At 38.2% G+C, this 17,574-nt stretch overlaps 1 protein-coding gene across 1 annotated transcript in view; it reads left to right on the top strand.

Annotated features, from left to right (window-relative positions):
- Positions 1 to 8,398: 8,398 nt before the first annotated feature.
- Positions 8,399 to 17,574, top strand: part of radil (Ras association and DIL domains) — a gene marked incomplete at both ends in the record, with an annotated part of 37,727 nt that continues 28,551 nt past the window's right edge. The window contains one exon of the mRNA XM_079811283.1: positions 8,399 to 8,933. Within this exon, the coding sequence (XP_079667409.1) occupies positions 8,399 to 8,933 (535 nt within the window). The remainder of the gene's footprint in view (positions 8,934 to 17,574) is intronic.

Below are 17,574 nucleotides of genomic sequence, written 5' to 3'. Positions count from 1 at the left end.
CTCTTAAAACTTAACAGAATTTGTCCAAAATGTGCATTTATTATTGCATTACATCTTAAAAGAACTAATATTTAATGTATTATGAATATAGAAAGTGTTTGGTCAATAGTTGTAATCCATGTGTACATAATCAAATTTAGCTATACATGCATTATAATGTTGATATTTATGTTTGCTGTGCTAAGATTATACATTTCACAAGGATTTCATTTGTGATTTTTGAAAAAAAGTATTTTATTCTATTATGTATCCATATGTTTTATTCCATGACGAGTGATTTTCAGCTGAAATGTGTATGCTATATTGAAACACCTCGCCTTAGTCAGTGAACATGTATTTACGCTTTTAGTGGACCAACAAGGTGAACGTGATTTGGCCAAGTGCAACATGTTCCTGGATCAACGTCATTGTTGGTCCTGGAACAACATTCAAATCAACCAATCAGATTTGAGGGACAAGTTTACAGTTTATGTAGGTGCTTCTACATCAGTGTTATTTACCGATCATTTCCCTCTGAACTTAGGGATAGGGCTAGGTTTTGTTGCAGGGACAGGAATGTTGGACATATTCTGTTGATCCTGGAACATGTCTTACTTGGCAAAGTCACGATGACCTTGCAGACACTCTGTCAGATATGTTTTTGCAGGGTTTTAGTTGATAGTAAGGGCTGTTTGTGGCTAAAGGTTTGAGTTTGAACTTTAAATTACTTCTGCCCTCATTTTGTTTTGCTTTACTGTTGCACTGACAATATAATTATCTGTAAATACATGAGATCCCTAATGTTAATGTTACGGAAGTTGTTGTGTTTAATATCTAAATCTATACTTTTTTTTTAATCCAATGGTAGTATGAGTTTGACTGTTTCTAAATTATTTTGAATTGTGTGTATGACTTTTGTTCATTAAGTGTTCTCTGTTTTTGCCATTGTTGACTGTTTTTTTTTTATATATATTTGTTTGGTGTATTCTGCTTTATGACAAATATGTTTACTTGAGACTATTTTTGGTGATTCACTGAAGGAACAGTTCCTACAGACAGTTTACATCCATCGTACAGCTTTCACTGCCACTCAGCCTGAGATGATATATTCAGATTTCCTTTGACCTTGAATGAAAACAACACAATTTACTATAACTTATTAGCGAGTGCATACTGAATGTACAAAAGTCTTCTTCCTCTTACTTTTGAGTCGCTAGAATATGCTGGATGGCTGATGTTTGATAAATGCTGTGATTAATTATGTGCGTTTTAACATGTTGAAATGATAGAAAGCTTATAGTTTACCTTTGACTCAAAGCCAAATGAAAATGCACTACAACCAAGTTATAAAAGACCAATCTATCACACAATTTAATGCTATTTTGCCCTGACAAATCATTCTTAAAGGGACAGTTCAGCCAAAAGTGAAAATTCTGTCATTTACTCACCCAAACCTGCATGAATTTCTTTCTTTGCTAAGCATGGAAGAACATTTTGAAGAATGTGGGTATACGGGGTAAACCAAACAGTTGACGGTAGCCATCGACTTCCATAGTATGAAAAAAATACAATGGAAGTCAATGGCTACCATGAACTGTTTGGTTACCCACAGAAGAAAGATACACAGAGAAAAAGGGTGTCAAAATTGTACCTTTAGGGGTACAACAGCTTGTCGCTGGGGCAGTACCCTTAAAATGACATCTTTGTACCTTTTTTACTGCTAAAAGGAGCATATTAGTACCTTAGAGTATAAATACGTATACCTTGAGGTACTACTATGAACCTTTTTGTGGTAAAAAAGTACACATATGTCCTTTTAAGGGTACTGTCCCAGCGACAAGCTGTTGTACCCCTGAATTAATTTTGACACCCTTTTTCTAGGTGTGCATTCATACAGGTTTGGGTGAGTAAATTATGACAGAATTGTCATTTTTTGGTGAACTATCCCTTTAAATTGTAGAATTTGATGTAGTTTGTTCATGGTTCTTGACACCAAAATCCACAAACATCAGGCTGCCTACCTGTCCTTAATTCTGGGGAGAATTATGAAAAATATGAATTCACTTGAAACCTATCCCTGACCTCACTGTAAATATCATTTGTGCCTTTTCTAGTTTGGGTGTGTTTCGGAACAGTTCAAGGCTTTGTGTTGTCGGCCATTCTGCTGGTTTATTCCGCTTTTGAACCTTTCACATGAAGGTATTTGTGATTGTGATTTCGCTGCAATGTTTGTATTGCCCCAGTTTTTGTATTTGTATTAAGACCATGTTATTTCATAACAATGCTTTTTATCAAGGAAACTTCCTTCTCTCTGAAGCATTATTTGAGTCCTGCATTCTATGCATTTTGTATGTCTGTGGGTTGATCAATAAATACAAAGAATAAACACCATTTTGAACCCATTTATTCATTAATTTATGTAATACATTGACTATTACAGGTAATGTTGAATACAGTCATGTTACAGAACAAATTTCACATTTTAAATGAAAATTTCCATATATAATTCATGCTCTTTAATGTCTATCCGAATAGATCGGATTTAATTTCATCATGGCGTTAATTATTGGTCATGTACAACATTACCAAACAGCTGTATTAGATCATTGTTATATTTCAGCCAGCAGTCCCAACACCACGCCACCGGATGTCGCAATTCTAGTTTGGTTTTTCTCCATTGTGATCTTTTTCTGTTTCTCATGGTTTCTCAGTACAGGCTTGAGTACAAAATGAGGTGTCTACTTTCAATGATTTTTTTATTTTTATGACAGGAATCAATGTATTCTATACAGATTTAAACACTGACATTTCTAAAATGTGAGCCAAAAACATCCTGGGATTTGAATGAGTGTGTGCTTCTTTCTGAGCTGCTGGATGTCCCAGTAGATGGCCCCACTTTACACCCTCAGAAGACAACAGATCTATTAGTCATTCAACTGGAATTAATTATTCATAGAGTTCTGCCATGTTCTTAACAGACATTTTCAGTAAAGTGACCAAATTACATTCAATTGCTATTCCCAGTCATCCTTATGAACATTTGCATAACATATGCCTATTCTTTAACCATTGTACATTATTGTAACTGCAGTTTCTCATAAACCAAACATTTTAGCCAAAGTACATTTAGAAACTGTCATATTGTAATAAAAATAAATAGGCCTACATTAGCCTACCACGTAACTAAATTAAGGTATGGATCTAACATTCAACATGATATTAAAATACTTTGTATTGCTATAGTTAGTAGGCCTAGGCTATAGTTAATTCATGGTCTTATATGAATGTTCTGAATGAGTGTTCACGGGTGTTCTCTCCTTATTTTTTCAGAATCAGTGTGTAGATAAATATGGATCATAGCCATCTGAATATAGCTCACTGGAGCTGAACTAGGCTATGCATATGCACACACAGGCCTAAAACTATAACCACACCATGAAACAGTTTTTGCAAAAACAGGCAGTAATGACACAAAATGTTAGATACCAGTGAAAATTCACAATTCTCCTTTCCAGTTTCGATACCATAGCTACAACAACTAGCCTAACTAATATAAATTTAAAACATTATAAAAGAGAAGTAAACAGTCAGTAAAACATCCTTGAAGTTACTCAGTCCTTTGTTTAACACACAGCATCCAATATACTGATACTACATGTACACAACATGCATTTACTTTCTCAAATGTTAGCATTCACTTCAGACATAACCAATTATGTTATACTCACTATTTTTTGACAATTTTGTGTGAATTTATCCGCTCAAGTGCAAGAAGACATGAAAGAGAGCTGTTTAGTATTCGTGCGCTGTCTGAGACGTGGCTTTTTGGGCGCATGCTTCGGATGTGTGCGCACACAAAACTTTCCACACAGCGCGCAAGTAACGAAATGAGCTCCTTTTGTGTAAAGCTTGGAAGCGTCAGGTTATTTATTAATATAACTCTGATTGTGTTCATCAGAAAGAAGAGAGTCATATACACCTAGGATGGCTTGAGGGTGAGTAAATCATGGGGTAATTTTCATTTTTGGGTGAACTATCCCTTTTTTGTTGTTGTTTTAAAATAACAACCTCGTGAACATGTGCTTAATGTAGTCAGCACAACAGAAGTGTACTTTAAAGCATGACAAGATTATTCAAACAAAATGACTTAACAGGTACTTTAAAGGTGTAATGTGTAATATTTATGAGGATCTATTGACAGAAATGCAATATAATATACATAACTATGTTTTCAGTGGTGTATAAAGATCTTACATAATGAACCGTTACGTTTTTATTACCTTAGAATGAGCCATTTCTATCCGCGGGTCCCCTTACAGTGAAGTTGCCATTTTGTGCCGCCATGTTTCTACAGTAGCCCTAAACGGACAAACTTCTCTACAGAGCGCTAGTCACTCTCTGCTGTCTCAGACGACGACATCTTTGTCCTGTGTCGGCCACCGTAGTTTCTCTTTGCGCTTCGAAAGGGAGGGGTGAGCGGTGGGTGGTTGCAATTCCCAACTTCACAGCTAGATGGCACTAAAATTTTCACAGTGCACCTTTAAGTTAAAACTTTTAATTTGACATTATTAGTGAACTTTTAAAAAGTCTATCTACTTAAGAATCTGAATGAAAGTGCACTCTCTTTAAGTTGTAGACCTTTTATTGCAGTATTATTATATTAGCTATTTGCATGCAGATTTGACGTGCACTACAAGTGTACATTCAATCCAATTAAAGGGATCAAATTGGGTCAAATTCTGTGAGTAAATGATGACAGAATTTAATTTTTGGGTGAACTATCCCTTTAAGTGCACTTCTTTTCTCAAGGACCCCAAGTTCAGAAAGGTGCTGTAACCAGGTAGTTAATCACGTCGACTTTGACATTAATTTTAGTCCGTAGCATAGGCTATATTTGTTTTACAAATGAAAACATGTTTAGAAAAAAAATGCGCTTGGAAGGGGCTCTATATCGATCGTATTCAATCATATTAAATTTGCGCGAATGAAAACGAGGCTGACGGATTGATGCACTGTCCGTTTAGTGGCTGTCGTGTCTAAATTTCAGCTCGACAGTAAAGTTGAATTACGATCATTCAACAGACTGTATGTCCTATACAGCCTCGGGTTAATTCGCGAAAAAAATACATATGGCATGGCATGCACTGCCTAGACATCCAAGCGGGCTTCAATTTCTCGGTTCGGCTCTTTCCGGCTGCAGTCGGCTGAGGGAATGCAGACGCCGAAGCATGCAGACTGGAGTGTAGTCAGTGGAGACGGGCAAATAAAAGAAGGGGAAAGGGATAAACAGCTCCAACGACTACCCAGGAGCAGCGCCGAGAAATAAAATAAGCAGGTAAGGCATTCCGAGCATACCAACAATAGATTTCTCTACATTGATATTTAGCCCATGTTTGACACCTCAATATTACTGTACAGGTAGACGTTGTCGCATTCCATGACAGTGACTGGGCGGACCTAAACTGTATCCCACCGGCCCGTAGAGCTAATTTAACCTATGAACAAGAAATACTGGCAAATGTCAATAACAGGAGTCAAGCGAGCGGCTTGTGAGGGATCAGAGCTCTGAGACTGGCTGGCGGAGCCACGTTAAGACGCACAAGCGGATTAGGACTCGCGAGCAGGTGCCTTTGTTGGCTCGCGCCGTTGCTAGTGGAGACCCGCAGTAGCCCGACGCGCTTCTTTAAAATGAATGCCTCCAAATGAGCGTCTCTTCAGCACACGGGGAATAAAACGCGATTGACAGGTAAGAACTATTTTGCAACCTTGTGTTTCAAGTCTTTTCAATAACAAAAACGAAACTTTCTTTATTGTAGCTACGAAAAAGTGCTGATCTTATGCGCGCGCAGTTACATTACATTATAGTGTAAAATGTTTATGAAGGTTAAATTATTCATTCTCATTTAATGTCCTGTACCTTTAAGAATCATATAACGTTTTGTTTAAATAACTGTGCGCATAACAGGATGCAAGAACAAGGGAACAAATGGAGACTTTAGATGTACGCAGTACCTGTAGACCGAGAGATTATTATAGCTGTGAATAGGCTTCACGAGCCCACGGTGAAGTATTTTCACGCACGAGCAGATGGTCTCCGTTTAGACTGCCGAGTAGTGGGGATTTTAGCTGATGCAGTCTCTCTCTCTCTCTCTCTCTCTCTCTCTCTCTCTCTCTCTCTCTCTCTCTCTCTCTCTCTCTCTCTCTCTCTCTCTCTCTCTCTCTCTCTCTCTCTCTCTCTCTCTCTCTCTCTCTCTCTTACACACACACACACACACACACACTGTTAGAAGGTGTTTCTCATGTCTGCAGCATTGGAGACACTCATCTCTGCAGTCTATGTATCTATGTATCTATCTATCTATCTATCTATCTATCTATCTATCTATCTATCTATCTATCTATCTATCTATCTATCTATCTATCTATCTATCTATCTATCTATCTATCTATCCATCCATCCATCCATCCATCCATCCATCCATCCATCCATCCTTCCTTCCTTCCTTCCTTCCTTCCATCCTTTCTTCCATCCATCCATCTATTCTTCCTTCTGTCCGTCCATCTATCATTCCTTTCGTCCTTGCTTCTTCCTTCCATCCATCCGTCCTTACGTCCTTCCTTCCTTCCTTCCTTCCATCCTTTCTTCCATCCATCCATCTATTCTTCCTTCTGTCCGTCCATCTATCATTCCTTTCTTCCTTGCTTCTTCCTTCCATCCATCCGTCCTTACGTCCATCTATCATTTCTTCCTTCCTTCCTCCTTCCTTCCATCCATCCATCCACCCATACACCCATCCATCTATCTATCTATCTATCTATCTATCTATCTATCTATCTATCTATCTATCTATCTATCTATCTATCTATCTATCTATCTATCATCTATCTATCTATCTATCTATCTATCTATCTATCTATCTATCTATCTATCTATCTATCTATCTATCTATCTATCTATCTATGCTTTCTTCCGTCCATCCATCCATTTATTCTTCCTTCCTTCTTCCTTCCATCCATCCATCCGTCCTTACGTCCATCTATCATTCTTTCCTTCCTTTCTCCTTCCATCCATCCATCCATCTATCTATCTATCTATCTATCTATCTATCTATCTATCTATCTATCTATCTATCTATCTATCTATCTATCTATCTATCTATCTATCTATCTATCTATCTATCTATCTATCTATCTATCTATCTATCTATCCTTTCTTCCGTCCATCCATCCATCCATCCATCTATTCTTCCTTCCATCCATCCATCCATCCATCCTTTCTTCCGTCCATCCATCCATCTATTCTTCCTTCCATCCATCCATCCATCCATCCTTTCTTCCGTCCTTCTTCCTTCCATCCATCCATCCGTCCTTACGTCCATCTCTTCAACCACCCATAATCTCTAATCACTGCAATTAGCTATTTTAGTTTTTCTAATGTAATGTAAATGATATTGTTCTTTAGTGGGTTATTGGCTATTGTAAATTATTTGAACATGGCTGTCCACAACTATTCTCATAGTTTCCATCAAGCTGTATTTTCCATCATATGCTTGGCAACATCCCTGTTTGTTTTACACAAAAATTCAGCCTTGCCCATCCTGTCTATTTCTGTCTGTCTCTCTGACAGTAGCTGTGTATTAAACTCATCTGTATCTACGGTTGTACAGTATTGCCAAGTGCCTCTAATTGCAACCAATATTATATTATTGAGATGAGAAGCTTACCATAATTATCACTTATCTATCTGCAATATATTTAAAAAATAAAAATTATTTATAATATACAAATGTATATATTTAATTTATATTTAAAATGTAATAATTTAAATATTGTTATATTTGATATAATATTATATAATTTGTATCGTTTGTATACAATTATATATACTGTAGCTAGACAGACTGCAGAGATGAGTGTCTCCAGTGTGTGTGTGTGTGTGTGTGTGTGTGTGTGTGTGTGTGTGTGTGTGTGTGTGTGTGTGTGTGTGTGTGTGTGTGTGTGTGTGTGTGTGTGTGTGTGTGTGTGTGTGTGTGTGTGTGTGTGTGTGTGTGTGTGTGTGTGTGAATGTGTGTTATATACATATGTGACCCTGGACCACAAAACCAGTCATAAGGGGCAATTTTTTTTTTTAATTGAGATTTATACATCTTCTGAAAGCTGCATTTACAAAATATATTCATGGAACAGGATATTTATGTAATATCCTAATGATTTTTGGCATAAAAGAAAAATCAATAATTTTGACCCATACAATGTATTGTTGGCTTTTGCCACAAATATACCCGTGCGACTTACAGTATGACTGGTTTTGTGGTCCAGGGTCACATATAAGGTTATGAACAGTAACACTGTTGCATTTGTATTAATTTGTTGTTGTCTCAGTTCTAGGGGTTTTTTAACCAATGCACTTTCCGGCACCATGTTCTACGGTTCCTCATCTGCCAGCATGTCTCTGCCATCCAAGAACCGCCTGAAGCGGCAGAGTCGCACTTTTACGCAGGTTCTGTACCGGACACTGAGTTATCGGGATCGTCGCTCTGTAACCGACCTACCTGAGCAGGTACGGGACGATCCAGCTGAGCTTTCCACCCAATCATCTGCTCCAGGTGTGCTGAAGATATTTGGTGATGAAATCAGCGCTGGCGCCAACTACAAAAGCGTCCTCGCCACACCTCGTTCCAGCGCCCAAGAGTTGATCAAAGAGGCGCTTGATCGCTATTCTCTAAACAAGGCCTCGGCCTGTAGCTATGTGTTATGTGACGTGATTGGACGGTTTGAGGGCCCAGACCGACGGTGGCGGACTGAGTGCCTTCGGGCGCTAGGGAACAACGAAAAGCCCCTCCTCTTGCAGGAACTCTGGAAGCCAAAGGAGGGTTACTCTCGCCGCTTTGAGCTCAGGCGAAGAGCCGAGGTTGAGGAACTGGCAGCAAAAGAGAAGGACACAGTCACTGCAGGTAATGCACAAATGCACTCATTGGGAAACATATTCTCAGGAGAGGATGTTCTTGTTACGTGATTTTATTTCCTAATGAACTCAAACAGGAAAATCCTGTACAACGGGGCAAAAAAGGAGTGAAAGCACATGGCTCTTTCTGTTAAGTCATCTTTTATTTGTAGGCTATTTACCTTATTTCAGTATTTACCTTTTCCAGACATCTGAATGAAAAATGTTATATTATAATTACTGAACCAATACATTTTCACTATTTGATAATTTGATGTTATATGGAATATGTTCATAGATGTTTTACAATAAAAAATAAATGATAAAAGTTAAATAATTTTAGTAACAGTAATCATTTAATTAAAAAAAATGAACAACAACGATAATTTTAATAAAATACATAAAATAAAATATAATTATATAATTTAAAATTCTCATTATTTTTCTAAGTACAAGATTGGAAAATTGTTGAAAAATTAAATGTTGATTTTCTTGTTTTTCTTATTATACATTTGGCAAATTTATTCCCGAAAATGTTTACCCTACAAGTTTGACTGTTTAGTTTTGTTAAATATTTTTTGGCGCATTCCACAAAATGTCGGAAATGGGAAATTCGACCTACACCACAAGATGGCACCATCCTATTTTGTGTTATTACTTTAATTATGGCAAAGACTAAAGTAATGAAAACTAAATGCATGCATTAGTTTTAAAAACAGCCTATAAAGCAAAAAATAAGGTATTGTTATATATTATGTTACGAATTTAATGTTGTAAGATGCCCTTCCTTTGCCACCACTTTTGAAATGATGTCAATTGACACTTCTTTCTAAAGGTTGAATTGATTTCCGACTTTGAGCATCGTGCCAGTCATTAATTTCAAGTATGAGGCTCAAAAGTTGTTTGAAACGCAGTGTTACCTTAAAGGGATACTTCATCGCTGGAAAGATGATTGTTTATTTAAATTGGGTCATTTATGTTGTAGAAATGTCAAATTATTTTAGAAGTTGGTGCCTTCTAGACTGAGAAAAGCCAGGAAATGTATTTTTGGCTCATGTGGATGAAAGACAACAACTCCCAGAATGCACTTGTTTTGCTGCCTTACGAGGCCACTCCCAAAGCCACGGCCACTGGTTATCACTTGCCCTCCGCGGGACCACCCCACCATCGGGTTCATTTTTATAGTAATAAAATAATAATTTAGTTCAGTTAGAGAACAGACAAATAAAACCGAACGTGTCTGTTCAATGCAGTGTGAGCCGAACGAGAGTCGCAGCACAAACGCAACAGCAGTAAGATTTCATTCCTCACGAGAGCGAAGAGCTGAGCTGAGCTAAGCACGGCATTCATTCATGGCTACACGGTGCGTGTCCAGTCTGGCGCATTTTAAGTTCATGCTTATGGAAGCTTAAAGGGTTAGTTCACCCAAAAATGAAAATTCTGTCATTAATTACTTACCCTCATGTCGTTCGACACCCGTAAGTCCTCCGTTCATCTTCAGAACACAAATGAAGATATTTTTATTGAAATCCGATGGCTCAGAAAGGCCTCCTTTGGCAGCAATGTAACTTACACTCACAAGACCCATAAAAGGTACTAAAGACGTCGTTAAAAAGTCCATCTCACTACAGTGGTTCTACAATAATTTTATGAAGCAACGAAAATATTTTTTGTGCGCAAAAAAAATCAAAATTACTTTATTCAACAAGTTCTTTTTTCTGCCTGGGCCTTTGACGTGAACTTCATGACGCATGCATGAGAATATGACTTTCATTTCGCGGCTTTGACAAGGCACTTTTACGTGCACTTGTTCGTTTCTCACGGTTCGGGCATCCAGGAAATGCACACTTTAGCCCCAATTTGACCACTACGCCAAGACCTAAAGCACCTAAAGCATTTTTTTGCAAAAATATCTAAATTTGTGTTCCGAAGATGAACAAAAGTCTTACGGGTTTCGAACGACATGAGGGTAAGTAATTAATGACAGGATTTTCATTTTTGGGCGAACTAACCCTTTAACTTTCATAGGAATTCATTGAAAACACTCGCTTTGCTCCGCACCGCTCCGTTATGAATGCCCGAGCGACCGTGCGCATATACATTCTGTGAGTGAGATCCCACCCCTATGGGTGGGTTGAAAACATGCAGAACTAGCTCCTACTACTGGCTGTAGTCTCTAGCCTCTGACCAAAAAAGCTAGCCTGGCTCCGCACTCCTACGTACTTCCGCTCAATTTTCATTTTCCTTCAGCACTCTGTCTGTGATTGCGGTATATTCTCTGGTTTTCTCCGGTCAAATTTTAAACCGGTCCAATCAGCGAACAGAGGGAGTGGCTGAGATCGATGATGTTGATGTCGTGCGCTAGTTTGAGATGACATACGTCATGACCAAACGTTAGCGATTAGTATGGCAGATCCAGAGTGGTTCTGAGCAGATCCAGTAGTTTTAAACTTCAACTGAGTACCCGCCTTCAAGGAAGTTAACGCTTGTCAATGGAGAGTGGCCAGATTCTCTGTACAAATGAAATGTACGAGAGTCTGGTAGGACAAGGCTACAGAAAAGCCTCAGATGACGCAAAATGATGATAATCTGAGGCTTTTTTCCAGACATAAAATACATAAATCTCTTGTCTCAGGGGGATATGAGGGGGGAAGCACGAGCATTCGAATATACTACCGGGTTTCTACTTATACAAAACTTAATGTTAATCGCTGAAGTAACCTGTTGTGATGAGTATTAAGCTAATTATTATCTTATAGCCCAATCACATTCCCTCTGTCTAAATATGCCTAATTCCATACCATATAGTGGGTGCAAAACGTATGCAAAAAACGTATTCATGAAATAGTAGGTCAAAAGTACCCTGATGACTTTTATTATCCAGCAAGATTTGGTAGTGTGAATCCAATGGACACGTTACTATCTCATAAGGCCATAAGAGAGGATTTGTGAATGGCAGTGAAGCGACGCTGAGGCCGTAGGTCACATGACAGTGACAACATGGCGAATGGAGTACGTTCGAATTTCAAACATTGACACATTCACATTATATAGTGTATTTTTTTAACGGTTTCAAACCAAGTGAAGTGCCTACTATACAGAATGCGATTTTAGATACAGCAATTGTTAAGGTTATAATACAATTTTTGAATTCTAATCATGTTTTTAAACATTTGTTTGCCCACATCTGCGAAACAGAAGCGAATCAGCTATCACATCACTTTTTAAGTGCTAGCTAAAGATAAAAGTTGTGCTGAACATATCACTGCTATCAACACGGTGGTATAGATGTTGTGATAACTGCCACTAGATCTTAAGTGTTCTCTGCCGTTCAGGGCCGCTCAGGTTCGCTCATGCCGACACGCAGATGTCAGAGCAGGTGCCAGAGATAAATGCACGACTGGGTCTGCCCTGCCGTAGTATGGCCGGCCTCCAGTTGTTGAATTGAGGTCTCAGTTTCACTATTATATTTGTGCTATTTTATTGCAGACTAGTCATAACATCTCTCCCTCACTGTCTCTCTCTCTTTCTGTTTGTGCCTGGATGCTGTTGTACTAAATTACAAATTCAACAAGGTGGCCCATTGAGCCAAAACACAGGGTGGAAGTTAAATCAATATCAGCCGGCACATTACTCTGGATAATTTATCCTCAGGTTGAACTTCTTTTCTTCCTGGTGGGATAGAGAGAATGTATGTGTGTATTGGATTCTATAAGTGTAGCTATACTTTGGGAGAAAAATTATTTTACATTTTAAATTTTACAAGACCTTCCTTTGGGCATGTAGCCTGACGTTGTCATACTCAATTCTAGTCAGAATGTGAGTCTGATACTGCTCCGTTGGGCTGTGATTATGGGGCGTTTCAACCAAACCAGGAAATACCTCAATTGGATAGACCTACAACCAATCAGAGCAACGGAGCGACGCATAACGTTAGTTGTCAAATGTCAACAGAACTCAACTGCACACACTGTCGCCAAGTCCGCGGTTTTCCCGCAGGCTGTTTTTCCATGTCCGCGGGTTGAAGCGACATCAATTATATGATATTCAGACCCAGGAATGCGAATTTTAGCAGACAATCCTGCCAAAAAACCCAACACATTTTACCCCCCAAACGCCATTTTTTTCCATAGAACCCCACCGGGAAGCTATTGGGCTTGTTTTGGGCTAGTTTTGAGTAGCAATTGGGTGGGGTTTTGTTGTGAAAACCTGGCAACCCTGTCTGCCTGCACGCTGGAAGAAGTAGAATCTTTACAATCTTTGCCGGTGTTGTAAAAAAGATTTTAAGGATACACAGAGTACTTACCAACACAATCATCATTTTTGAGGGAAATAGTGAAGGTGAATGAATATACGAATTCACCCCAAGCGCTCTTTGGTGACGTGGATGATTACGTTACTGTTTATCGTCTGTCCATCATCGTCTAAAACCCGCCCTGAAAATTTGATTGGTCCGAACAGCTTCTGTTCGGGCATAGTTGCTCCTCAACGGATCAAGTCCAGACCGAACTTCCCAACGTCAAATGTTGTGGGCGGGGCTAAGTTCGGCTGGCATCCAGGCTATTGGGCATGTTCTCAATTGAAAAAAAAAGCTTTTTTATTCTAAAATGCTGAATATATTATTTATTACTATTTATAATAGGGCTGCACGAAATATTGTTTAAGCATCGATATCGCGATGTGCGCATCCGCGATAGTCACATTGCAGGATGTGCAATGTCAAGTATAGAGCTCCGTAGGTTGATGTCTAAACTCTGCCATTTTGGCAGGCAATCAGGGGAGCGCTAGAGCGGCTGTTGCATTGGTATCTATAAAATAATTTAAAACCGGACTTTTTAAACCTTACTATTTCAACATGATGGACAGCTGATGTGCGCCAGGAAGCCAAAAAAGGCGGGGGAAAGCAAATGGGAAATCATTTTATCACAGTTGTTAAAAGGCTGTGAATTTCAGTTTATTCTTCATTCTTAACTACTTTTGCCTCACTACCTAATGATAAAAATAAGTTCCCATTAAATACGATACTTAATCGTGAATAACATAAGTGCTTTTATATATAAATAACATCAATAAAGGCTATTTGAAACTAAATTAAGGATCAATAAATAAATAAATAAATACTGAAACAAAAATAAGAAATTACATTTATTGATTGTGACTGATTTTATTTGACATGCACACCATGGACCTATGGAACAGATGCACACAGCGGCACGCTGTTTTGCACGGTTTCGTCATATAACGTTAATCCATTCACATGTTTTCTCTCTTAAAATGTAAGTGCATGTAGGCCTGTATGTCAGCATTATCACATATACGTGTAAAGAATTGAAGGGTGCGTCTCAATCAGCTGCCTGGTTCAGTAGTCAGGGCACTGATCAGGACATTAGTCAATGGGCTGAGTCCCTGATCAGTGCCCTGACTACTGAACTAGGGAGCTGATTGAGACGCACCCGAAGTCTGTTATGTAAAACAAGAGCTTATTGATGCAGTTCAGTCTGCCTGCTATTCTATCAGTTAATGTTACTCCTGATCGGAGGCTTCCGTAAATATTTAGTTAATACATAGATTTAGGCTTCAACTAAGTTTAATGGTGCAACGCAAAAATATTTCAGAGTGCATAAGTTGTAACTTAGTGCCCATTTACATCAAAATTATGTAACTTACGCACAGCTGGTGAAACGGGTGTCCTGACAGGAAAGCTATCCGTTCCTTTATCCATACACGTGAAAAGCACCCCGGGGACATTATAGGGATCTGTTATGTTTAATCTATTAAGTTTTATGTAAAAGTCTATGTCTTTTGAATTAAAGTGCGCAGTGAACTCCGTTGCCTTGAAACTCATGCTGGCGCCGGCTGTTTTTGCCTGCCAAAATATAGAGCTCTATAGGGATCGTATTTGATCCGTACGGGCTAGCTGCAAAGTTTAGCCATCATAGAGTGAAAGTTTATCATTTGCATGTGTTTTTAAGTCAAGTCAGGTATCAAGTGCACAAGGATTCGCGTGTTGTTTTCTGTGCACACACACACTGAGCCATGCAGACAACACGTGAACGCCGAATTCAGTTCTCTTTCTTTTGATCTTAAACAGACACGTGCACTTAAAAAATTAAGTCAAAATGCGGCAAGTATCCTTGTAAACACAGTCGGTTATGTTTGAGAAGGAAAAAGATTAGTGTCAATGTGTCATTTATATTAGGTTTGTGTATTCGTCTTAAAGGGACAGCAGCCTAATATACCCGCAGCTGTTTGTGTCACCAATGGTGATCAAACAACAAAAGAGAAAGAGAAAAATACTTTTGTAGCTTTAACAAAGATAAATTGTATTAATTACATTAGTTATATTTCATTTATACAGTGAAGACTGTTATTTTACATTTGATTATTCATTTGTTATTTTACATTTGATTATTCAACTGTTAGATTTACCTGGAAAACATAAAGCACTGCCTATTTAAATTATATCTTTCTTCTATTGTATTTATCTATGCTTGTAATTTGTTTATTATTCTCTATTCAGATTCACTTCCCTACAAAATCTTATACTATTCTAGAATGATTCATTATTTTCAAATAGAGTTATTCAAATCATCAGGTGAAATTGTTTTTATATCGCAATATATATTGCAGAAAAACAAAATATTTGTACGTTTTTTCCAATATCGTGCAACCCTAATTTATGATTGTATTTAAATAAAAATGTCCTAATTAAATTGCTAAATATACATGCTATAAACTGCTATCCTACACTCATTTAACTTTAAAACTAGTCTGAATTGTGCAACTAGAAGCGGTTAATCTGCCTTATTGGAAAAAATCAAAATCAAGTTCTCAAGGAATGCATTATGGAATATTTATGTGAGATTAGTGCATCATTTCTCAATGTTGTATATGCACAATTGTTGTAGTTCTTGTCTACATGTGATTGCATTTTAATTACTGAAAATGTTGCAGGCTTATCAGAGGATCTCAGTCCTTAAGCTTGTTCAAAGTGGTCTTCTTAAACTTGGCTTAGCATCCTGCTGTTTCTTCATGAGAAGAGGCGCTGCTTATCCTCACATTGGGACTGTTCTCAAAAATGCATGTGTCTAGTGCTTTTCACAGTCAATCAAAAGGGCAGTGATGGTTAAGAAGGTGGAGGCATATACATCGGGTTTATGAAGGTCATGGACGAGTAAAGGTGAAGAAGGGTTGGGGGATTACATTTGCAAGTCAGCACCACCATCTGCACACACACATATATTTCTCAGTGACAGATGCTACTTGGTGACTTTATGGATGGTGTCTAGGTATTTACCAACACATGCACGTTTTATAACAGGTTTAGAATTTACAGTTATGTCTGCAGTAGCACTATGTCACAATATTGTTGTCACTCTTCTCAGTTTGTTCCTATATCCACATTTTCTTGAATAACCTGTAAAAATCAATGTAGAATCGATTATACAACCAAAACCACATGAAATGCTATAGTCAAAGTGCAACTTTTATGCTAGGGTTAGGGTTTTTAAGATAGGGTTATTATTCCTAATTTTGTTTTTAGAGGTCTCCTACAAAAGGTTTACATACATCTTGTAAAATAGTATACATCCTGATTTTTTACAGTCTGTGAAACAGTTTGAAAGAGGATTTAGTGTCCATAAACCCCTCCTTTCCAAGAACCTACACTGTAAAACAAATATTATATCAATATGTTTTTATATTGCTTTGACTCATCAAAATAGGTTAAGCAATTTTCAACTTTTTGTATAAGTTATACAAGATTCAAAAAAATGTTTAAGTAATTTTAGGGTGCGTTCACACTTGTAGTTCGGTTCGTTTGGTCCGGACCAAAAAACAAAAACAAAACATAGTCCTGGTCCGCTTAGCGTTCACACTGGCATTTTTAACAGCGAACCAAAAGTTACCGAACCAAAGGCATAGGGATACAGTCACAACCTGATTGGTCGGCTTTTATGACGTATATATTTCGCAACGGAGCTTGCTTACTGAACATTCAAAACAATGCTGTGTGCTGGATTAAACGCCATCATTTTATGCGAGTACATTTGGTTTTATTTTTACCAGCTGAGAACTCACGAAGAGCTCATAAAATGTTCAAAACATTCAAAACAGCACCAGGATTTCCTCCGTTGTATGCAGAAACGAAGATCTGTATATTGATGAGGCACTTTACCTCCTCGTTGCTCCACGTTTGCCCTCTACTCATTTTGGATACACCGATCTTTCCCCGTCGTCCAATCAGCTGACTTGTAGCGTCGCATCTTGTGACATCACGTCCTGTTTTTGGTTCGTTTACATGTCTTTGGTCTGTGTTGCGTTCATATATCAATCGAACCGCACCAGAGTTCGATTGGAATCGGACCAAGACCCACCTTTTTAGCGGTCTCGGTCCGCTTGTTTGGTGCGCACCAGGGCTCGGATGGCAGCGTTCACACATGTTCAAATGAACCGCACTAACCGAGCAATCGCACCTGGGTTCGTTTTAATCGAAACAAACATGACAAGTGTGAACGCACCTGAAAGTCCGCACCAGGGTCCGAACCGAAGTTCATGTTTTGATACATTTTATACATTCGGTTAGTTTTGGTTTGGTTTCACATTGCAATTATGTGAGTGCACTAAAGAACATTACATGATGCACTTGCGTT

Source organism: Gobio gobio, assembly GCF_949357685.1.
Source record: "Gobio gobio genome assembly, chromosome: 3".
NCBI lineage: Eukaryota > Metazoa > Chordata > Actinopteri > Cypriniformes > Gobionidae > Gobio > Gobio gobio.
The sequence above is the reverse complement of the archived record's forward strand: the minus strand, read 5'-3'. Positions and strand labels throughout refer to the sequence as shown.